The 25,175-nt window shown below is 48.1% G+C and overlaps 1 protein-coding gene across 2 annotated transcripts in view; it reads right to left on the minus strand.

Moving 5' to 3' along the window:
* TET3 (tet methylcytosine dioxygenase 3) overlaps positions 1-25,175 on the minus strand; it is a 138,042-nt gene that overhangs the window by 98,091 nt on the left and 14,776 nt on the right. For both annotated transcript variants that reach the window (XM_021007732.2, XM_021007731.2), the window contains one exon: positions 9,812-9,880. In XM_021007732.2, coding sequence (XP_020863391.1) covers positions 9,812-9,880 — 69 coding nt within the window. The remainder of the gene's footprint in view (positions 1-9,811; positions 9,881-25,175) is intronic.

Consider the following 25,175-nt stretch of genomic DNA (forward strand, 5'->3'; position numbering starts at 1 on the left):
ATGTCCTGCCCAGAAGGGAATCCAGTCTTCTAAGGGTGGCCTACCCAGAAGACCAAAGCTGACAGACTTCTGCCCTGCCCTGAACTACAGGGTCAGACCTTAGACAAAGTTGCTGAGGAGAACAAGCACTAGTCCAAAGGCCTGGCTTCCCAGCCTCGCTCTGATTGGATGACCTTGGGCAAGTCCCTCCCTCTCTCAACCTCAGTTTCCTCATACATAAAATGAGTAAATCTGAGGTCCCTTCCAGATGTAAATTCTAATAGGTATTTATGAAGCACCTACTATGTGCCAGGCAATAAGGATACAACTACAAAGAATGGCCCAATCCCTACTGGCAGAGCTCACATGGATGTCCTCGTGTCACCTTACATCTGCCAAGTCCAAAGCTGACCTCATATAAACTTGGCCTTAAAATGTGCTTGCTTCCCTTCCCAGCCAGCCCATTTCTCTCAGCAGCACCATCATTCTTCCAATCTCCTTCCCTGGAGACCATAAATGGAGTCACTTCAAACACTTCTCCCTCTATCACTCAGTATCCAATCCACGTTGCTTCTCCCAAGTGCCTTAACGTCGTCGAACGACGCTCAAGAACACCAACTCCCAGAACAAAGAGCAAACAAGCTTTTGGGACTCTGCTCCCAGGAACCACCCTTGACTCTCACAGGTGAACGTTCATCCTTGCCCTGCCCCAATTAAGTCTTAGCCTCACTTCCAGAAAATCAGCTCTAAACCATGAAACCACACACTCCCCTTCAGGTATTATTTCCCCCCATTCTAACATAATGACAGGCACTGTCCTTGTTTTTGCTTACATTTGAATCCCCATTGCTTAGCACAATTCCTAGCCCAAGATAAGTACTTACTAAAAGTTCTATCATTCTATCCATCTGTTCATCCATCCATCCCATCTATCTATCCATCCATCCACCATAGCCTCTGACTAGACTAAAATTCTGATTCTGGCACTGCCCCCAATTGACGATTTGGACAAAGTCTCTTCCTGTCTCTGGGATGCAATCTTTCCAATTAAGGGGCTGAACTGATTGCAGAATGGCAAACTAAGGTTTGGTATATGAATTTGACCATTCAGTAAGCAGTTATTAAATTCTTAGTACAGGGTCAGGCACTGTGCAAGACCCTGGCACTACAAAGACAATGAAACAGTACCTGCCCTCAACAAATTTCCATTTTGTCAGGGGAGATAAGCACGTGCATAACAAAACCGGGAGAAAATAAGTACTAAGCATACTATAAGAGGGGGAGGCGAAGGGACTACAGACGATTATGGTATTGTAAGCAATAATGAGGAATTTGGAATTCAGAGGGATGTGGGGAAAATTGCATGACAGATACAGAGTGAAAGGAAGCAAAGTCCGAGAAACAGTCTAGATGGTGACAGCCAAAATTAAACTGAAACTCCAATCTAACTAAAATATCAATAATGGTCCTGGAGAACAGATGGGAAGGGAATAAGCATTTATTAAGCACCTATGGTTTTCCAGGCACTATGCTAAGTACCACACAAACCGAGCCTCACAACCCTGAAATGAGGCATGTTTGCCTTTCCAATTGGCAAATAAGGTATGGGGAGGGAGGGAGATACTGGAGCAGAATGGTGCATACCTTGTCATATTCAGTCACTATATTATGTGGTTTTGATTAATAGCTTTGTTACAATGGATGGCTTAATTCTTCCTGGGGAGGAGGGAATAGGGGTAATTGGAAATGATTGTTTTGTTTTTAAAATTTTTTGTTTTTAAAAATTAAACTAAAAAAATTAACTGAAGGGGTTGGATTACATGTTCTTGTTGGTGCCCTCCGGCTCAGCCATCAGTTGACAGGAGGTATAAGAAATGGGCTGGAAGGGCCTTAGCTCCGCCCTCTAATATCATATAGCAAGCAGCATTCTGCTCCTGCGTACCCTGCTCCAGCCTCAGATAACTCAGCCACCGGCTAGATGCTGGGGCTTACACAGACACTCTCCCTTCCCCTTTCAGTCTTGGGTTCTGCCCACTCAGAGGGGGCAGGAGGAGACTGTGCCTTGTGGGAAGGAACTAAGAATTTCTCTCCAGCTGGATCTTGGTCAAGTCTCCTCCTCCCGTAAAAGTCATTCAGGGAGAGAAGGGAGGGAGGGTCAAAGAAAGGGATGGCAGGAGGCTGGAAATCAGAACACTCCATCTGTTTCAGAGTGAAGGAATCTCTCAAAACCCACCCACACCTTTTCAGGGCCTCCAAAAGGCCCAAGCCAAATTGCAGGGTTGGAGGGGGGTGTGAAAGAAACAAGGTGAGTGTGCTCCAGTCCATGGACAGTAGGCACAATGGCTCCTAGAATCTCCTTCATTCAACACATTCAAATTGCCTGTTACACGCGGAGCACCATGATGGACACTGGCAACGGAAGGACAGCTCTAAATATTTGTAGCAGCTCTCTTTGTGGTGGCCAAGAACTGGAAACTGCAGGGATGCCCATCTATGGGGGAATGACTGAACAAGTTGTGGTAAATGATTGTGACGGAATACTACTGTGCAATGAGAAATGATGAGCTCAACGATCTTAAAAAAAACATGAACGGACTTACAGGAAAAATGAAGAGTGAAATGACCAGAACCGAGAGTAACAGTTATATTGTTTTAAGAATGGCTTTGAGCAAATACATTGTCTATTATAAATACCCAAATTAGCAATAAAGGACATATGAAGAAAGATTACCTGCATCCAGAGAAAGAACTGATAAATAGAAGTATGTATAGATTTTACACACACACACACACACACACCCTATTTGTGTCTAATAGTAGCCATCTTAGGTGGGGGGAAGAAAGGGGGGAAAGGAAAGAAAAAAAGGGAAAAAAGAAATTTACGTGATAATTTTGTTGTATACTTGAAAGGAATGGCAAGTTGTGTATAGATTTGCAGTTTCATGTGCAATCACCTTTTTTTATTGTACTGTTGTAGAAATGCTTTTTTTATTCCATAAATTAAAAAATTAAATTAAATTAAAAAAATTAAAAAATGTCAGCTTTACTAAGGGGGGGAGGTGTGTGTGGCAAGAAGAAATGCTGCCATTCCCTGCCTTCCCTTTCACTGCTGCAAAACTGCTTATGGAGCCTCCTCAAATGGGAAAGTCAACTTTAGAAGACGAAATTCAAGTGAGATGCATGGCAGGTCTTCTTGTTAACAGACCCCACTTTGAAGTCCACGACAAGGGAAGTATGGCTGAGGCACCCTCCTTGTAACGATCCAGGGGTGTTCATGGCTGCCAAGCTCAATGGATCAAGAGACATTGGTACCCAAAAACCCCATCTGAGCTTAGCTTGCTTTCAAGGAGACAAAGTATCCTCTCAGGAGGTGCTGGCTCCTCCGTACTCAGTTTGCAAGTCTATGGGACACATCTAGGGGACTGTGCTTAGGCCTGGACTCCACACGTTTGCGAAACAACAATTATGTGTACCCAAGAGGGTACCCAGAATGGAATGGCCTCCAAATCAGTGCACATGCGGATTAGCTGAAAGAACCTTGAATGTTTAGCCTGGAGCAAAGATGGTTTGGGAGGTGTTGGGGGGTGGGGGTGGGGAAGTCAGGACATGATAGCTATCTCTGAGTACCAGGAAGATGACCTGGAACAAACTATTTCTTCTCAGGCCCAGGGGGGTTTCAGCTTAAAACATGCCAACAATTAGAGCTATCTGCAAGTGGAAGGGATTGCCTTAATTGGGCATGAGTCAGTTCCCTTTCACCGGAGGCCTTCAAAGGCTGCATGTTGATTTCTGGGTAATATTCTACTGGGGCTTCTTGGCCAGGTATCCCTCCAATTTGAAGATTCTGGGACAGAGGGTGACCCCACCTGTCCAACAGAAGCTTATTGCTTCCCACCATATTTGAGTCTGTGAAGACTTCAGGGAAGGAGCTCTCATTCCCCTCCCCACCAGCAGAGTTGGCTATTAATCGTTCAGCAATGGCTCTCCCCTTTCCCCATTCCCCCAGCCACCCACCCACACACCAGTTAGAGATTTCATCACCTCACCCAGAAGCAGGGCCCAGAGAAATCCAAGGAGGTGAAATTCACACCAGGCTATTTGGCTTGCTAACAGAAAAAGATTTGAACAGTAGGAGTAATAACCATTGAGCCCAATAATGGATCCAGTGGTGTTAATTATCTAGGTTCTCCCTGACCCCACACTCAGAAAGCACCTCTCCTGACTACAGAGTACTGCCTGTCACTGCTCACGCTCTTGTGCTGTGAACGGAACAACACTTGCCACTTTTCCTTCTCCAGTAATAACTAGCATTTATGAAGTGATTTAAGGTTTGCCAAGTGTTTTATACAGAGCCTTGTTTGATCTTCCCAACAACCCTGGGAGGTATTCTTCTCATCCCCATTTTACAGATGAGGATACTGAGGCTGAGAGCCATCAAGTGACTGTGACGCAAGCTAGCAAATTTCTAAAGAAGCATCTGAACTCAGGCTTTCTGACTCTAACTCCAATATTTTTCCTAAGTGTGGACCAAACAGATTAAAACATAACTGAGGAACATTTAATGAAATAAAAATACAATAAAACAGAGATGGCAGATCATTTTATTTTGGTGTTTTCCAGGTTAACATGGAGCCCAGAGGATGTTTCCATTAGAGTTTGATACAACTGCTTAATCCCACATAAGGAAAGAGGCTCAGAAAGGTGTAGCTCAGGGGCAGGGAACCTGTGACCTTGAGGCCACATGTGGCCTTCTAGGTCCTTGGGTGCAACCTTTTGACCGAGTCCAAGTTTTATAGAACAAATCCTTTTATTAAGGATATTTCTTCCGTGAAGTTTCGATTCAGGCAAAGGGCCCCACTTGAGGACCAAGAGGGCGACAAGTTCCTCACCCCCAGTCTAGTAATTTGCTCCAGGTCACACAGGTAGGAAGTGACAGTTAGGATTTGAACCCAGGTTCTAAACTGAAATCCAATGCTCACTACACCACAATAGTCCCAGTAGCCCTTCTAACTCATGAATGTTGGCATTCTCAGAAATTGAAGGGCCAGATAGACCTAAGAGTTCATCTGGTCCAACCTCCTCATCCTAGAGAAGAATGACTTAGGGTCAAGAGCAGTGAAGAAAGCAGCACAAACAAGGTCACAGAGTGACTCATCAGAGTGGCAGAACCCTGAATAGACCCCAAGTGCCAAGAGGAGTCCAGGGCCCAGTATAGCCAGCCCAATTATGCACCAACTTTCTTTCCTTTCTGTGGGTCTTGGTGAAAGTAGGCTCAACCCATTCCAATAGATCCATTCTAAGTAAGCTTTTGCAATCTCTTTGAAATTAGTAAGATGCCTCTGATGATGACTCAAGTCCCATAGTGCACTCATGTACATGGATATGTACAAGTACACATATACACACACACACAAATATTCCCTTCCTGTCCCAAGCTGCAAGGGAAGCCATAGACTCCAATCCTCATATTTACAGAAGAGGCAATAGGACCACTACAAAGAAGTAATTTGACCAAGGTGCCTTGCTCAGGGATGGCCCGTTGCTTCTGTCTTCCATGACCTGGTTATTTTCTTTCTTTCTCTCTCTCTCTCTCTCTCTCTCTCTCTCTCTCTCTCTCTCTCTCTCTCTCTCTCTCAGAGCTGAGGGGAGGAGAAGGGGAGGGTGAGGGAGAGATGACTCACTCCCCCTACTGCTAGCTGCCTCAGCAGTGTTTGTAAACCTCCCCACCACGTGCAGCCTGGTCGAGCTGGAATCACACAGACATGGATGCTGGCTGCCAAGTCAGAGAGGGAAGTAGGCAGACAAGAAGACACTGGTGAGGGTGGGGGTGGGTGGAAAGCAAAGATCAGCAGTAGGAGGGCATTTTTTTTCAGATGTGGGGAGGGGAGACTTGGCCAGGGCAGGAATCCTGGGCAAAGTCCCAAAATTGCCTCAGGCGGCTCTCAGCCAATCTGGGGTCAGTGTGGAGGAGGAAGAATGGGAGGCAACAGACATGGGGAGTACCATGTAACTGCTTGGGGCTCTCCCAATGGGGTGGTGCCCTACCCCCATTCCCAATCAGTGCCAAGAGGACAAGGACAACCACCTCTCAGGAAGGGGATTTCAGTGAACTCAGGCATGTTCCCAGCAGGCATCAGAGATGGACCCAGCCCACCAAGCAAAAAAAAAAAAAAGAGAGAGAGACTCACATCCTTCCCAGGACCACGGCATACTGGGAGCCAGGAATCTCAATAGAGCCTCTCTCACCCAATCTGGCCTGATCAGGGAGCAGCCCCAACCCTATTATGGATGGACAGCATGCAGTTGCCCAATGGTTGTGATTCAGGGATTAACTAACCAACTGAGGATTTAGTAAGCACCTACTATGTGCTGGGTACCAGGACACAAGTACAATGAATGCAACGATGTCTCCTTGACATGTGTTTGCAGAGACGGCCAGTGAGTCCACCAGAGACCCCTCTAACTGTCAGCCCGGTCTGACACAGATGGGGACCATGATCATGGGCCACAGAACATGGCCACATGCCCTGACAAGCATCTTCAGACTTGCTGGAGAGCCCAGCTCATTGGTGGAAGCTGCACCAGGGAATGGGGCCAACCTGAGCTGAGCACATGCCTGCTGTGCCAAGAGTTTCCCCTCCCCCTCTGCTGCAAGAGAGCTGAGCAGAGGGAAGGCCCCGGCTGGCAGGTGCCCTCCCCTAGGGGAGGGCCAAGCCATCATGCCATCACGGCTGCCATCGCTGCCACCACCACCACCAGCACATGTGGGTGTCTGTCCCACGTTCCTTCCCTTCTGAGTCAAGTGGAAGAGCAAGCTCTCCTCTCCCTCCCCCACACTCACACACTTTCCCTTTGTGACCCAAGCTGGGATACTGTGTCATCCAACCCCCTCAATTTGCAGAAAAGGAAACATAGGCCAAGTAAAGGGAAATGGTATGTTCAAGGTCACACAATAAGTAGGGTAGCAGCTGTGGGACTGGATGCCGAGACTGAGTCCAGGGCTCCTTGAACACTGCTCTGTTCCCTTGGGAATGGTGGCTGTCCTGAAAAGGTCTGTCAGTGACTAGAAGTGAATTCTGGAGGAACTACGGAGGAAAGATTTCCACTGTGCCAAGAGCACGCTTGGGAAGAGGCTTACACCCCAAGTTGATTCCTTTTCCTTTCCCTGTGGTCTGTGGATGTGGAAAGAGGACAGTAAAATCTCTGGGCAGAGGCGTCAGTATTTCTGGCTTTGGTCGTATCAGGTTGTATGTGTTCGGAGTACAGTGTGCCCCACTGAGTAAGGGAACTCCGAGGGTTAAGGAATCATCCCAACAAAGGCTAGCTGATCCAACCTGGACCTTCCACCACAACACCTCAGAGTATGCACTGGAGGTTCCCAGCAGCCATCCCACCTCGGGACAAGTGGAATAGCTTTCAGCAAGCTCAATCAGCCTCTGTCTCCTCCCACCACTCCTGGTCCTAAGCCCACCTCCACAAGACAGCCCTTCAGATACTTTGATTCAATGATCACATCTGAATCTTCTCTTCTTCAGCCTCCATATGTCCATTTTCCACCCCCACCACCTCCTGTAACTTGTCTCAACACATTCGTGTCCCCTTCTGATTGCCCTGGTCTGGATTCACTCCAGGGTGTCAATGCCCTTCATCAAGGTGTTTATGAGGGAATTCAATTCTGGAAAAGGCAAAACACATGTGGCCCCAACACATAAACAAGGCCAGCTGTGACCCACAACCTGCTCTCATTCTCACCAGGCAACTTTCCCAAATTACAAACCTTCTGCCTGCCTCCTCACTCCTGGCCTCCCCACTTGCTCCACTCTGTCAACATGAGCCACAGCCTCTACTCTCAACCCTGTCAGAGGCTTCCTCAGCTAAGGGACCTCAGTGAGTGTTGCCTGGTTCTGTCCACTCTTTGGCCAGGAGCCACTCCCGAGAGGAGAGAGAGCACCTTGGGTGCTGGGGTTGAGGATACAAAAAGGGAGTCTGCAGAACTCTGCTCCCCAAGGATGAAATCCAGAGAACATCATCCCTCCTTAAAACTCCCATCACTATGTCCTCAACTCACACCCTCATATGGGCAGACACCTACTGGTAGCATGCCCTCAGTGGGATGGGCCAAGGCAGGACAAGGCAGAGCAGCTCAACCAATCAGGGACAAGCCTGCCCATGAGTACAGATGAGCAGAGAACATCATGGCTCAATGGGTATGGAACCTGGGGTTCTCAAAGCAGAGGTCCTACATTTCAGGTCAATGAATGAATGAATTAATTAAAAAAAAATAAAAACATTTATTTAGTGCTTACCATGTGCAAAGCACTGTCCTAAGCTCTACAAATACAATTGGACAATATAATGCAAGTGAAAACAGTCCCTGCTCTCAAGGAGAAGCAACCGAGAACTTGGCCCTTTTTCAAACCTCAATTCTTACAAAACTGACAGCCACCCCCACCCTCCACTATCCTCCTCAAAGGTTCCAGCCTCCCAGGGAGGGGTTCCAGTGGAAGGAACTGGGGGTGAGAGAGGTGAACAGCAACTCAAGCTCCATGGTAGGGTTGACAATCACCTCCACCCCCTTCAAAACACTGGGCTTAGAGGCAGAAGACTTGGATTTCAGAGTTAACTGTCTCACTTACTATGTGACCTTGGACTAGTCCTTTGCCATCTCTGGGCATTAAGTTTCCTCATGTACAAAACCAGGGGGCTAAGGCCAGACAAGCTACACTATACTCTCTAGCTTTAACACTTCAGTTCTATGCCAGGCCCCGAGTGAGGACCCTAGGCTTGAGAGGGGTGGGGAGGGATCCAGCGTATTAAATCACTTCAGAGAAAATATATAATCCCCATTTTACAGATTATGAAAAAAGAAGCAAGAGTTCCCAAACATTGTAAGGGAAGGAGGAAGTCCACCATTCGGTGCCCCTCTCCCTCTCCCCACATCTGCTAGCCCAGGCCTTCAACTGGGCCACTCTTGGGAGTTTGGGGAGCCTTTTTTGTTTTTCCTCAGAGGCAGCGAAATAAAGGGCACATTTGAAAGTTGTAACAGGAACCTGACAACTGGGGGGGGGGGAGTCTGGGGAAGCAGGATCAGCCGGCTCCTCCCCACCCACAGCACCCTTTGCTTTTGAACTCCCCCCAATATCTCCTCTGCCATCTCACCTGCACTAAAGTCTGCCTGGCCAGGAAAGTCCCTGTCTTTCCCCACTTCGGGGCCTCCCTCAGCTCCATATCCGGCAAGTTCCACATGGTGCCCGCAGGTCCCAAACCCCAAAGGTGGCAGGGGCAGCACCACGCACGCTCTGGCATGACGTCACCACTCCACCCAAAGCTCGTCATCCCTCCCACTGCCCCAGCATGACAGCCATCACCATGGTGACCACAGCATGAGCAATGATATCATGCCTCCTTCTTCAGGCTCCCTCGGGGAGCCTGGCTCTCCTCCTCTCCACCTCACTTTCCACCCCCTCCCCTCTCTGGGGATTTCTGCTGATTGGGTGAAAACCCACAGCAGCAAGGGGGGGGGCAGAGGGAGGAGGGGGAGGGGTGTCATTCTGAAAACACTACAACAAATTAAACCACAACTCCCACCTGAAAACCCCTCCACCGGGGAACGTGAAATGAAAGCCTGCCCAGGCGGTTCGTGCATGCACACAGCTCCCAGTCTTGGAGGTCCTTGGTAACACACAAACATAGAACCAGGGAGGGCCAGGGATGCCAGGTCGCCAGTCCACAGGCTGGCTTCTTTCTTGTCACTAGGCCAACCAGGGTCCCCCAGCCCAAGGCACCCATTCCCCATTCCCCAAGAGCTCTGTGACCTCCGGCGCCAAAGTACCTTGACCGCCACGGCGGTGGCTTGTCCCCAAGGCTCAGCAGCGGCCCCGTCAACCGGCTTTATCTCCACCTGCAGGAGAGTCCAGGAGAACAGAGGAATGAGACAAGTAGACATCTCCCCCACAGAAGCATTGTTGACGCTCCCACCAGAGCTGGGGAAAGGGAACCAGCAGGGCGGCCCAGGCAGCTCTGTGGGGGCGGAGTCTGAAGCAAGGAAGGGAAAGGGGGCCAGCTTTCCGCAGCCACCCCCCCCAGCTCCCTCCCACCACTCTCCTGCTTCCATTGCCATTGTTGAAGGAGCTTGTTTTCCTTCCTCTTTTTTTTTTCTGCTTTAATTCCCAGGCCCCTGGGGGCTTCAGAGAGGAAGGTCCCTTCTCCACTCCAGCTGTCCCCCAAATCCCTTTGCCCTTCCAGCTGCCTACCTTCACCGCCCGCCCCACCGCCACCACCGCCACCGCCGCCGCAGACACACTGGTGCATTCGTCGGAGCCCTTTGCCAGACTCTCCACTTATTATAAGGGCATCAGGAACTCCCTGCCCCTCCCCCCCAAGAGGCACTGCAGATGTGAATGCCAGGCCCAGCTAAGCTCTGCTCCACTCCACTCAGTTCCCCTCCCCAACAGTGGGGGTGTGGGGGGGGGCCCTGGGGAAAGGCGCCAGAGCCAATCCCAGGCAGGCTCTGCCAAGCGGGGGCAGGGCACCTTCAAGCCAGGCTTTCAGCGGCTTAGAATTGGACTTGCCAGGCCACATGTCGTAAGAGGATGCGTGGTAGGACCCAGGAGCGAGCTGCCTGCTCAGCCATGTCCTGCCTCCTCATTCCCCTGAAGCCAGGGGTCCCAGATGTCCCAACCCAAAGCAGTGGGGGGGGGGAGCCCACCTCCCACCAGCAGTCCAGGTGTACAGCCTCCCTAGTGCAGGACACTTTGTGACAGGCAGCCACTTCTGGGGAAGTGGATGTGACTGGCATCCAGAGAGCTTCAGTCCTGATGGCTCCAGCACTCCTGAAGCTTCAGAGGCTGAATAGGCTGCCCACCCACCCACACCCTTCAAACAAAAATACTAGGGCTGAGACCAGACCCCAAAGCCAGGCCCAGGCCCTGAGCACCTCCATCCCCCAGTCCTGAGAAACCAGGCAGATTCTGTGAGGTTTCAGTGCTACTCGGACGACCTAAAACAAGTGAAGACACAGAGGCAGCACGACTGGGGTCAAGATTCTTTCAACCCTGAAGCAGACACATGGATCCCAGCTCTGACGGATCCCTGGGAAGTGTCAACATAGACCGGTCACTTCAATTCACTGCTTTGAGCCTCAGTTTCCTCATCTGTCACTTGGGGTTGATATACTTTCTGACTCAAAGGGCTTTCTAAACCTCAGAGTATCACCTACAGGAGCTGGGCGATTATTACAGGTTAATGTTTGCCAAGAAGGGGTGAGGGGAGTGTGCTCTGTGACTGATCTCATTCTCAATGCCACCCCAGGACAGCAGTGACTGAGCTCAGCTTGGCTCCGCTGTCCCTCTGCATCATCATTTCTCAGCCAAACCACACATTTCCTAACCTGGAGGAGATCTGGCAAGCTGACCTCTCTCTCTGCACACACACTGCAAGCTGTGCCAACAGCCCCTTCCTTTGAGGGCCTCCCAGTGGCCCCCTGAGCCTTCTCCACCTCCAGAAGCTTCAGATTCCTGCTGTGCTGATGATTCCAAGGTACTGCCACCTGGATTCAGCCTCACTCTCCTGCCCAGCACCCCATCTACTATTTCTTACTGCTGGTGGAAATAAGCAGAACTGTTCTGGATGGGGGCGGGGGTTAGGAACAGGCTACCACAATATCACTCTTTTGCTAAATTCATCCTATATTTCCAACAAGATTTTAAATCTCTGGAAAACAAGGTCAGTGACTCAGATTTCTGTGCATCTCAGATTAGAACACAGTGAGTCCATCCCACATCCCTCCAATGACCAAACCACTTCAGTCCTACTGATCTCAAAAAGAAAGTATGCTACAAAGGAAAAAGCCCTAGGCCTGAAGTTCGAAGTCCTGGGTTCAAATCCTGTTTTTATTCCTTACTGCTTGTGGAACCCTGGACATACAATTACCCTGCCAGGTGGGAAGAATAGAGGTGTGGAGGGAAAGGATCACTACCATTATCATCACTATCGCTATCATGTCCCTCAGTTTCCTCATCTGGAAGATGAGAAAATTGAACTGGATGATATCCTAGGTTCTTGCCAGTTCTGAGATTCTTGGATCAGCCTCAATTCTTGCCCCTCTAGTCTTCCTAGGCTATCCATCACTATCTTCTGGTTTCAGGAACTTCCCTTCCCAGCCTCTCTCTATAAATGAGTAAATGAAAAAGCACGTGCTGAGCATCCACTCCGGTCGGATTCCATAACAAAAGTGGGAGGATGGGGCAGGGAGGGGAAGGAGGCCACCTGGAAGGGGAGCAGGAGTGCACTGTGCACACTCCATCCAAGAGCAGCTTCCAGGCAGGGTGAGACATGGACATCTGGAGCCAGTCACGCAGAGGCAGTTAAGATGAATTCATTTCAATAATTATCTATGAAACATCTTAGGATCATTCGACTCCAACCTTCTGCTACAGTCTCTGCCTTATTAAGGGTCAATTCTGGGTCACCTCCATCTGTTTTCTCTGTGCCCACTACCAAACTGCTGGGCATTTCTAGGAAAAAAGGGGCCCATCTCGACTCCCATGACTTCCATTATGACATAGATAAGTGTCCCAAATATTGCTTGTAGGCTCCTGGTCATGATGTTCAAACACTACAGAATGTTTTCACCTGGTACTAGAAGCGCAATGTATATATATATATATATATACCAAATGGATCTCATCATTTTCCTCCATCACAAACCAAGCCCTCCTTCTTCTGCTCTGCACTGTGCCCAATAGTCCTGAGTTACCAGAGCTCAAACCTGCAGCAATCCTTGGGTCCTCCTCTTCCCTTGATGCCCACATCTTCTCTCTTGAACTCATCCTTTCCTTTCCCTACCACTACCTTCATTCAGGTATTCATCAGCTCTTCTCTGAACTGCAGTAATAAATTCCTACCCCAAACCCCTGTTAAGCCATCACACACACCAGGACTATGTTACTTTTCCTAAAACACACCTGTCAGTTCCCTCCTCACCAGCTGTCCATGGCTCCCAACTGCCCATCATTCAAGGCCATCTGAATTCTGGTGCCAGTCTACTTTGCTAAACTTAGAGATTCAGATTACTGTAGTACAATGGAAAGAGCGCTGGTCTGGGCATCAGAGGACCTGCCTCTGGTACTTCCTGCCCATGTGACTTTGGACAAACCAATGTAGAGTAAGGACCTTAGCCTAGATGGACTCTGAAGCCCCTTGTGACCCACCCCCCCCACTCTGGTCTTGTTTTGCACGCGCGCATACACACACACACACACACACACCACACACACACACACACACACACACACACACACACACACGTCTGCTTCACCCAAGCATAACTACTCTGAATGGCCAATCCTTCCTTCTGTATCATTCCCTCCATCACCCCCAGACACTGGACCTAGAAAATCCCTGCCCCTGCTTGAAGACCAGCTCAAATACTCTCTCCCTCCTGTATCAAAACTTTCACAAGAGGAGGAAAATAAAATCTTTTTCCCCTCATAACAAGTAGCATTTGTGGAATCTCACCTTGCAGTTTGCGAAGTTCTCTCCAGCCATTACGCCTTACAACAGGTTTGCAAGCAGAGCAGCAAGTATTCTTTCCTTTTTGAAGGAAAACTGAGTCTTGGGTTAAGTGACTTACCCAGATTACAAAGAGTAAATATCAAAAGTAGAATTTCAACACAGGTCTTCCTGACTCTAAGACAAAGCCTTCAACCACTGTACCATACTGCCTCTGGGAAGTGACTGCTGCCTCTCAGTCCTTGGAACAATGAGAAGGCTTTGTATCTCTTCTGCATTTATTGCATGCTGCCTGTAGAGGACTATTTGCATTCATTAAAGTCCATTCACTGAGGGCAGAGACTTCTGCACCTCTGTGTGCCTCTAGTCTTCCTGCAGGAAAGGCCTTCCGAAGCTACCTCATCATACTCATCCCTGATGAGAATCCAGTCCTTCTGGAAAGCCTCGCCAGAGAAGGAATCTATTCTATGCCCAGTTAGTCACCCAAGACTTTGGATGAGCTGGGATCTGATTCACTGCTATTTGCCCCCACTGAGTCAGAGTCAGCCTTTGGGAGCCAAGCACAGGAAGGCTGATCTCTTGTCTAATCACTGCTGATAGACAGTCATCATGGCCCCACTAGATAGCCTTTTCTCTAGCTACAAGTCCCCAGGTCCTTCCCTTCTCAAGTGCAATCTCTTACATGAGGCTTTTCCTGACCCTCAAGCAGTCACTCAATTGGGTCTCCTCTCTAAAAAAACAAAAAAACCACCCCTGTATTTCGTTATATGTACCTGTATATGCATGTCGTCTCCCCCATTAGAACACAAGCTTCTTGAAGGCAGGGCTATCTAGCATGGGGTCTGGCACATGGGCTAGGTGCTTAATGAATAATGAATGGGTGGTCTCTAGGCCCCTCCACAGCCTGATCACTCCTGAAGAGATCTGGAGTTTATTAATGACCTTCCAAAGACTGCAGAGGGGGTCTGGACAGGGCAGAGGCTAGCTAGACCACCATATCGCTCCCTCTGGACACAGGGGCTGTCTTAATGCAGTGCTAATAGCACCTGCCCAGGGGCAGAAGTTTCATTTTTTCCCCCTCTGTATCATCAGTTCCTAACATAGTGCTAGCCCATGATAAGCACCTAAAAATGCTTCTTCAATGAATAGCCTTGATGTCCACTAAGGACCCTGGGTCCTCTTCACATGAACCATTGTCCAGCCAGACCTCACTCATTTTATACTTGGAAGGATGACTCTTTTTTTTCATCCAAATTTGAACATTGACATTTGCCCTTATTAAAAGCCATCTCTCTTGATTTTCAAGACCATCAAGATCTCTTGCATCCTAACCCCACCCCAGGTATTAGCAACTCTAACAGCTCTATGTTACTTGCAAATCCAAGATGCCACTCATTTATCCCTTTATCCAAGTCATTGATAAAAAAAATCTCATACCCTCCAACACAGAGCAATGTACTCTGCATTAAACAAAAGTTTGCTGAATGATGCTAGGGCCCCTTGGTTTTATCTCTGTGACAGAAAGATGGCCACAATCTCCCACCCCACCTGTTGGGACACAGGGAGGGGGAACCTCTTCTTCATCTCTCTCTCCCTTTACTCCAAGTCTCCTGAGTTCACAAATCAATCTCTGCCTAAGTAATTACAGCCTATCACATCTTCCTTTATATTTGACACCTCTTTGTGGTCGCCATGGGAACTGCTTTGCCTTCACTCACTGATCAGGGCTTGCAATTAGCCCCTGCAATGATGAGACGCTGTCAGTGACAACCGGGGTAGGGGGAGGGGGCAAGCAGGGCAAAGGGAGGAAAAAGAGAAAGGCTTGGCAGAGGGAGGAGGTAGCTTCAAAGGAAATGGTGTGGCAAGGGGGAGGCAGTAAGTCTCAAAGAGGCGCCAATTTGGAGGTGAGAAAGGGGAGAGTAGGTCAACTGCATGGTCTGTCCAGAACCGGACAAGACCAAGCCCTTCCTCTCCACCACAAGCTAGGCCAGCCTCTGGAGAGAGGTTGGACAGGGTAAGAGAAAGAGTATCTGCTTTGGAATCAGAGAAACCTGGGTTCGAGGACTTACTAGCCAGGATCCAGGCATCTCCTCCCCCAAGCCAAGCCCTGAGGAGTCTTCATCTAGGTCACAAAGAAGTGGACTAGATCTTAGCATTATTAGATTTAGAGCTGACAGGGAGCCTACTTGAGTCACGAGTCCAATCCCTTCATTTTACAGATGAGGAAACTGAGGGCCAGAGAAGGCAAGGTGGACAATCATCTTCAGATAGAGCTGGAAGTCTTGACACCACAGAGATCATCCCAACAAACTCCCTCATTTTACAGGTCAGGAAAAGGAAGCCGAGACAGGGAGTGATTTGCCCTGGGTCACACAGGTGCTGAGCTAGGTTATGCCTAATTCCAAATCCCGCATTTCTTCCTGTATACCGCACAGCTAAGGTTCCCTACCTCGAAATTTATAATCCAGCAATCCACAAGCATTTAACCCCCTACTAGGTATCATTCACTGGAGAGAAAAGCAAAACCAAATTTGGTCCTCAAGGTCCTTCCAGTCTAGCTGGAGAGACCCGTGGCCTTTCTATAGGTACATACAAAATAGACCCAGGGTAATTTTTAGCAGAAGCCACTAGCAGCAGAGGGGGAGGTAAATGGAAGATCCAATGATTGTCAGGGAGGGAAATATGGCCTTTCCATTAGTCAGCAAGCAGGCAACCCACTCATCTCACCTTGAGGACACAGGGCCTCCCCAGGCTCCAGAGCAGTACATGGGTCTCAAACCTCCCTTTCCTGGCTGCCTGTAAGAGACTGACCTTAGCTGGCTTCCAGGTCCAGAGCTCAGGACCTCTCTCTCTTGGCATTAGGCCCACTGACCTGGTACTCTGGGACCCCAGCCAGTGCTAAGTCTAAACTGGCCATGGTTGTAAAGTTAAGAATCCAGAACCGTACAGTCACAGACTTAGAAGGCACCCCAGCAGCCATCTAGTGTAACCCACAGCTTAACCTCTATCAGCCTCAGTTTCCTTACCTGGAAAATGAAGATAATAACAGGCACAGCCAGTTAGGTGGCATAGTGGATAAAGCCCTGGGCCTGGAGTCAGGAAGACCTGAATTTAAATCTGGCCTCAGATACTTGCTAGCTGTGTGACCCTAGGCAAGTCATTTAACCTTGATTACCTCAGTTTCCTCATCTATAAAATGAGCTAGAGAAAGAAATGGCAAACCACTCCAGTATCTTTGCCGAGAAAACCCCAAATGGGGTCTCAGAGAAATGGACACAACTGAAAAATGACTGAACAACACTGCTACTAGTATCGATACTACCACCGCTATCACCACTGCCATATACACCACATGGCTATTGCAATGATCAAAAGTGAAAACATGGGCAGAGCACTACATGAACCTTCAAGTGGCAGGTGAAGGCTGGCTAAATCCCATCTACAAAAACCATGGAGAGTGCTCATACAGCCTGCGCTGGAAGATGGCAAGCAGGGGGAGCTCAGCCCTCTTTGGGACAGTTTCTCCTGTTAGTAAGCTCTTTTAATGAAGTCAGATCTGCCTCTATAACCCAGCACCCCTCTCCCCAGCCCCCCATGCCCCTGTCCATGCCTGTGACAGTGCTGGTGCCCCTGGTTCTGCTCCCTGGGGCCAAGCAGAACAAGTATAATCTCTCAAATACATAGAGAAGCTATATCATGAACCTCCAACTCCTCTCAGCCAGCTCCTTCAGCTGCCATTGTTGGCTTGGACTGGGAGCTTTCCCAGCCCGGCTTCCTCCTCCAGACACCCTTCAGCTTACCAATGTCCTTCCTGAAATGGGACCCATTCCAAAATGATGATGATAGCTCATCTTTACATATTAAGGTTTCCAAAGCACTTTGCATAAATTCACTCATTTAATCCTCAAAACAGATCTGGGAGGTGGATGCTATTATCACCTCCACCTTATAGAGGAAGAAACTGGGATCAGGGTTAAGTGACTTGCCCAGAGCCACAAGCTGGTATCAGAAAAAGGATGTGAATGCAGGTCCCTCACTCCTAATGCAGCATTCTATCCAGTAAGGCACTTAGCTGCCTCTGGATTGATCTGAGCACATTACTCCAGATGTGACCCGACCAGGACAGAAGACAGGTGTTATCTACCCCCTCTCTATAACTGTATACTCTGCCTCTGCACAAGCCCTGAGCATCTTGGGGCAGGCAACCAGAGACCCAAAGACCACCCTAACAAGGGATTAGACTGTATCTATGAAATCCATCTCTACCCCAGCAATCACAAAAACAATTTTATTTCCAGCTCACGACATCCAAAAATATTTCAGCACAGATCTCACCCAGCTGTCTGTGTTTGCCAGCACACCCTCCTCCTCCTGCTGCTTCCCTCTTGGAGAATGCAATGGTAACCCATGGGTCAATGTGTTAAAGTGGATTATGCCCTGCTCAGGGTGTCTAGACTGATTTCAAAGGTAGGAGCTCCTCTGACTCACCTCAACCATGGTTGGAAGGACCCAGAATGAGGGAAAGAAGTCCTGGGACATTAAAAAAATGCTCCACCATCTGAGGTCTCCCTCCTTTCCCCCCACAACCTAACACCTCTACTGGCAGGTATCTATCACCTGTGTCTAGTTCACGGAGACCACAGGCTCCAGCAGAAAGGGGCCTACACTCCCAGGCTGTCTACCTCTATTCATGCACCAAAGAGATGGAGAGCTGGGTGAGACACAGTAATCATAAATAACAAGTCACATTTCCATAGTATTTTCTGGGGGGAGTTTTTTTTTTAATTGGAGGCAATCAGGGTGAAGTGACTTGCCCAGGGTCACACAGCAGATTTGACCTCAGGTCCTCCTGACTCCTGGGCCAGTTGCTCTATCCACTGTGCCACTTAGCTGCCCCTCCACAGCACTTTAAGGCAGAGAAAGCATTTCCCACAGAATAGCCCTGGGACCAGGCCAAGCCTTCCTCAGTTTCCTCATCAGTTAAATAACGTGGTAATATTGGATGATCTTGTGACCTCCCCTGCAGTTTTCATTTTTCGATCCTGGTGCTAGTGAACACATTATTTTTCCATTTTATAGACAGGAAAACAGAGGCTCTGTTAGTGATTCCTTTTGGTAACATAGCTAGGAAATAGTAGGGCTGGTCCATGAATAAAGGTGTACTGATCCCTTCCCTCTATCTACCATGCCCTTTGGCCTCTCCCTTGGGGCAGGGATGGAATGGGGCACACAGTGGGGATGGCTGCTCACTACTAGAAAAGGAGCTGTTTCCTCAGATGCCAGTTTGCCAGAGGAGGGAGGAGGCAGAGAGCAGCTAGAAAGAATGTGTCTGGGCAGGAGAGGCAGGCAAGTCAGAGGAACTCAAAGCTAAACCCTCTGATAGGAAGATAAGGCTTGGAACAGCTACTGGCCAGCCTTCTCATGCCCCAGAGGGTCAGGCACCACAGCCTGGGCTGGCAGAAAGACCCCTAGACTTGGCACTGGAACACGGGGCTCTAGTCATAGCTCTAGCACCTAGCAGGCTGAGCCTCAGTTTCCTCACTTGTCAAAGTAAAATGGATATACTGGCTGTTAACTGTAACAGGGTTTCTGCAAGGCAGGCACCTTGTGAATCATAAGATGCCATGAGCTGTTACTGTTGTTATTATTATTACAATGGCCAAGACCCACAGGCAAGGAGGACTGAACCCTGCAGCCTGCCTGGATTCCCCACACTAAGCCACCCTTTTACCTTGGTTTGCTCTTCCAAGGGGCCATGAGGACTTCAAGTTTGGTTCTGCCCCCCCAGCCCTGACCATTCTCCACTCCTGACCCTCCACACAGACCCAGAGGTGTCCTGCTCGTAGGAACATGAAGATCCACAATTTATTCAGGGATCCCAAGCAAGCGGCATTATCCATAGGAGAATGTCTTGGATGCATTAGAACAGGACAGGAAGTGAACAGGAAGAGGAAAAGCTGCCTGCTTCTGGGTCAGGACACAAGCCCATGGCAGGGAGAATGCCAGCTGTTCCCAAGCCTCTCCCAGCATCCAGCCTTAATTTGCCTCCTCCTGACTTCGGCCTTATTGCTTGAGATCTTCTCTCTGGGACTGAAGGCAACAAGTTGTTGCCAACCCCCAAACCAAGGCAGGGAGCCCATCCCCCTGAATTCTCATAGATTTCCATTCCCCCTTGGGGCGAATCATATCTTATTTCTCTTTCACAGGCTCAGAGCCTGCCACACAGTAGATAGCTGTTGAATTCTTTCTGCAGTCTTACTGGGGAGATACTGAAACTCAGTGATCTTTGCTTTCCAGAATACAGCCCTTCCCATACCTCTGGCTTAGTACTGCTCCTCAGTGCCCCTCGATATGTGAAGCCTTGGGGTTCAAACCTAAAAGAAGCCCAGGCAGGGCCATCCGGAAGCTCGAGTGAGGGAGGCACCGAGAACAGCAGCTAGCACCAAGGACAGTCCAGCTGAGCTGAGGGTTAAGGGCCAAAGGACAATGAAGAATGCTTTCAAACGCCCAGAAGATCCTCAATTCTGGTTTTGTATTCTTCTCTTTTCTTCCCCCCAAACATCCCCAGATGGTCCAGAGGAGAAGCAAGTGAGAACCACCAAGAGCTGTCGTCTGGCCCCTGGAATGATTCGGTCTGAAAGCCTGGCCCTCTCTTCTGTACCATCTGAAGGTTCCAGAAGGAAGCCCAGCCACACCCTGAGGACAAGGCAAGACACGCATGGTGATTCATGAAGACACAAAGCCAATGGCATGATTTGGCTCCCACTCTGAGGACCAAGGCTCCTAATAAGCACCCCTCCCACACTGTCCTCCTGCCTTAGTCTCAAGAGTTTGCCTCTGGGGGCAGCAAGGTGGTACAGTGGATAGAGTACTGGCCCTGGAGTCAGGAGGACCTGACTTCAAATCTGGCCTCAGACACTAGATGTGTTACCCTGGGCAAGTCACTTAACCCTTATTGCCTAAGCAAAAAAAAAAAAAAAAAAGAAAAAAGAAAAAGAAAAACAAGGGATTTCATTTAGTAAGTACCTAAAACATACTAAAACAGTACAGGAGACCTCAGATTGAATCAATCTTTTTTAATTTCACAAAAGACAAATTATGAATATTCCTGTTCTCAAACATCATTCTTCATGTCCCTTCAGCCACCTTTAGAAGCCTGGTCCTTTCACTTAGGCCACCACAGATGAACAGAATTGGAAGGATCCTTAAAGCAGAGAATGTGAGTGCTAGAAATGCCCTTTGGACGTTCCTATGTTGGAGCAGACCTTAAAACATTAAATATGAAATAGCTAAGAGAGGCCTAAGAACAAAGAATCCTGGGATGTAAGTAAGGACACTGAATGGCTGGGCCACAGGGGTGTGCTGATGTGAGTCAGCTTGCATGAGAGCTGATTGTTAAAATTTCAGTGTAAGCATGTATGCCTGAGAAATTGGCGAATGCTACAAATCAGAGCTTGATTTACTATTTTACTGATTTCTACACTTAAGAAAGTGAGGGAGAAAATATCAATAATGCAGATTAAACCTAAAAGTGTGTCATGCTTTTTTTTTGAGAGCTAGTTGTTAAATATTTATTAGCACATTGGCTGGAAGGGAACTCAGAACATATAATATAAGAAGGGCTCTTAGAACATAGAACATGTAAAGTCAGAGTGTAAAGAAATCTATCAGAATAGAAAACGTAAGAGCAAGGAGGAACCTTAGAATAGAATAGCAGATCTAAGAGGAATCTTAGAACAGAGATTATCAGAGCAGAGCCTTAATAATCATCTGATCCTCCCTTCCCCACTCTAAAGACAGGCAAACTGAGGCCCTAAGAACTGGAGAAAGCAACAGTAGGACCTAAAAGGACACAAAACAGTCCAAGCTCAGCCCAGAGCACACTTTTTCAGAAGTGTGCAAGGCCAGCTCTAAAAGTCTAAAGTCGGGAAGAAAGGCTAGAAAAATGAGCAAAAAAAATCTCACTACAAAGAATAATTATGGTGACAGGGATGCCCAAGACAGAAATCCAGTGCCCTATACCATAACCCATCTATGGCTGCACTTAACCTCTCTCTTGACCCCCCAGTCTTACATCTCCAGTGGCCTAGTGGACACCTGGAACTCAGCAAGTCTAAAACCGAACTCATGACCTTTCCCCTCCCAAACCCTTCCTTTCCCTAACTTTGCCATTACTGGCAAGGGCACCATCATCCTCCAAGTCACCCAGACTTGAAATCCAGGTGTGGTTCTTGACTCCTCACTCTCTCCCACCCCATAGCCAAAGTTAGAATGGCCAAGTCTTGGTGATTCTACCTTCTCAATGTCTTTCACATACACCCCCCTCAACTTCTCTGACAGTGCCACAACTCTGGTACAGGCCCTCATCCCCTTGAACCCAGACTGTGCTTTCTGGCCTCAGATCTCTCTCTGCAGACCATCCTTCCCCACCTCCAATTCCCCACCCCATATCCAAATCAGGAAACTCCAGAAGCTCCCTATTACTTGGAGGAGCAAATGAAAAATCCTGTTTACAACCTGGCCCCTTCCTACTCTTCTAGTCTTCCACCTTACTCCCTGCTCTCAGAGGTAATCTCATTGCTGCACCCCTAAGAAGACACTTCATCTTCGGACTTCAGGCATTTTCACAGGCTGGCCCCCATGCCTGGAATGCTCCCTATCTTAGTCTCTGCCTCCTGGCTTCCCTGACTTCCCAATTAAAAATCACACATTCTACAAAAAGTCTTGCCCAATTCACCTGAAGCTAGCTTTCCCTCTGTTGGCTGTCTCCCATCTATATGGTCCATCTCTTGCTTACATGCTGTTATTTTCACATTGGCTCTGTGAGCTCTTGAGGAATAAGGACTTTTTCTTTCGACTATCTACATCCCCAGTGCTGAGTGTCTGGGCCACAGTAGGTGCTTACTAAATGCTTATTGACTTGACTGGTTCTCACTTTCTCCAGTCCCCAGAGGACAGGGAACATTTCACCAAATTGTTTTGCATGACATTTTTTTTTGGTCTAGTGAGTCATGGAGTAAGAACTTAATAAATACTTGTTGAATTCAAAAATAGGATTATCTTTACAATTTGGTAATGTGGACTGTCCTACCCATCATTAAGAGTGTCCTACCTTGAATCCCAATTTGAAGCAAGGGGAAGGACTTTCAAAGTCAAAGTCACTCTCTCACCAAAGGCAGGAATCCCCTCTTCACCTTTCCTGGAGGGGATTCCAAACTCAGAATGACTTTCTACTTTTGTAGGCTATTTGGGATACTGAAGCATTCTGGAGGAGGAGAGAGGGAATGGAAAGACTTCAAGGTGAAAACAAAGAAAAAAAAAGATCCAAAGGAAGAGAAGGGGAATCCTGAACCATGTCTACAGGTTGGAGGCTAGAAAAATGTAGAGAAAGAGAAAAGGAAGGAAAGCCAGCAAGCACTCAAGAGCCAAGGCTGTAACTGTCACAGGGGTCTTTTCTGGATAGCTGGGAGTATTTGAGGAGTTGATTTGAACCTTAGGCTCAGAGAGGCTAAGTAATTTGTCAATGGTCACCCAGGAAGATCATTTGAAGTTAACTGAGGATGTTGAGGCTGGAGAAAAGAAGACTAGCAGTGGCACATGCCTTGCAGTATTTGAAGGACTGTCATGAGAAGAGAGATCAGGTTTGTTTTCTTTGGCCCTGGAGGGCAGGCCAGGAGGGCAGATCCAGGAGCACTGGCCGGGAAGCTGCAGAGGCTTATCTGATGTAAAAACAAATCAGAAAAATGCTAGCAATGAAAGCCATCCCAAAGCGCAATGGCCTTTCTCTGGAGGGGGTGGACTTCCCTCTCCTGGGAGGTCTTCAAGCAAAGCCTGCACGATCCCTTCTCAGGGAATTGGTAGGCAACATTCTTTTAAGGGTATCAGCTTCATAGCACCCTATATTTAGAACTGTAAAGTACCCCCAAAGATCACCTAATCTGGCTCTTGATTTTTACCACTGTAAACTGAGAAGAAAAAGTGTTAAGCAACTGCCCAAGGTCAAACAATTATTTAAGCAGCAAAATCAGGATTCTAACCCTGATCTTGACTCCAAAGCCAGAGCTCCTTCCCCTGCACCATGACACTGGCTGAATGATGCAGCTTCCAACTCAGACTCCAGGATCACCAACTTGTTGAACCATGTCCAGGACAGAGAGACTCAAGGCCTCCGAAGTCCAACCGTTTTAATGCTGGACAGCTCCAATCGTTAGGGTGATCATCTTTCCGTTGTGGAAGCAGGAGTCTGCGTTGTGTAACTGCCACCTCCCAGGAGCTCAGCAGACACTTCGTTCTCCAAATAGTAGGAGATGGTGATGATATTGCTGCCAAGAGGGTATCCCCACTGTCTTCAGCTATTCCTCATTGGACATCATTTCCGGAACCACCTCAATCATCCTTCACTTGATTTGGACATACTCCATCCAGTCATGAATGTGGGGAGAGGGAAGATGGGGGGGGGATGACTCCTCCTTTACAATGTGAAATCCAGAGCTGAGTATAATGTTATTGTGGATGTCTGAATGTCATCAGGCATGGATTCTCTTGTCCTGGATACCATATGGAATTAACACAGGCCCTTTGGTGGCAGTCCATTGAGATCCTAGCCCATCTTCACCTAAGCTGGCTACATCACTCTATCTTGTCTAAGGAGATGAATTGATGGGCCCTCATTTGACTCCCAGCTCTGTGATTTACCTAACAGTGTGATCTTAAGCAAGGTCACTTCCCCTCTCTAGGATTTCAGTTTCCTCACCTCTAAAATGACGATGAGCTTTAAGGTCCCTTCTGATGTAAAACAAACACCAAAACCCCTTCTAATTGCACAACCTCACTGTCAAATTTTCCGTTGACTTTGGGGACCTCCCTCCATCCTGTTGTGCTGTCAGCATCCTGCCTCTGTCGCCCAGCTCCTCACTTGGTGTGATCTGAAAATCTGCTTCTCATGGTACCTAGATCTGCATCCAAGTCAAATGTGGGTCAGGGTGGGGTCAAAGACAGGGTGCTAGAAGCATGCCAAGAGCCTTCCCTCCAGGGTGGTAGTAACCCATTACCCCATGTTCTTTAGGCACTTATTTAACCAAGAATTCCCTAAACTGCACTACATCCCCAGCTAGCCCGAGGGTCTCCAATTCAAATTGTCTTCATTTTTTTTAAATTACAAATCTATTTTCAGGAGATGATCTAAAGCTTGTCTTCATAAGGACTTGTTGATCTGATTTCAGATTTTTCTTAACAAAAGGACAAAGCTGAGAAATAGGACATGAGATTGAGGCTTCCCTCAGTTCTGCCAGCCACTTACAGACTATTACATGGGAGAGAGATTACGCCTGTTCTGTTTTATCCCCAGAGATAAGAACCAGAAGCAGTGAGGGCAAGCTGCAAGAAGGTGGATTTTAGGCCTGTTGAAAAGAAAAAAACTGCCCCACTAAACTGTGTGTGTGTGTGTGTGTGTGTGTGTGTGTGTGTGTGTGTGTGTGTGTGTGTGTGTGTCTGTGTCTGTGTGTCCTTTGACCCGGCGAGGCCACTGTTAGATTTACTTAAAGAGAGAAGAGAAAGTCTTGTATATACAGAAATGGTCATGGTAGCTCTGTTTGAAGTGGCAGATAGTAAGAACCAGATAGTAAGGGCATGGCCAGCTAATGGTGAAGACTTAAACAAAGTATAGTATCAGGATGTGCTAGGTA

This window comes from Phascolarctos cinereus, unplaced genomic scaffold, assembly GCF_003287225.1.
Source record: "Phascolarctos cinereus isolate Bilbo 61053 unplaced genomic scaffold, phaCin_HiC Scaffold_2;HRSCAF=192, whole genome shotgun sequence".
In the NCBI taxonomy this organism is placed as follows: domain Eukaryota; kingdom Metazoa; phylum Chordata; class Mammalia; order Diprotodontia; family Phascolarctidae; genus Phascolarctos; species Phascolarctos cinereus.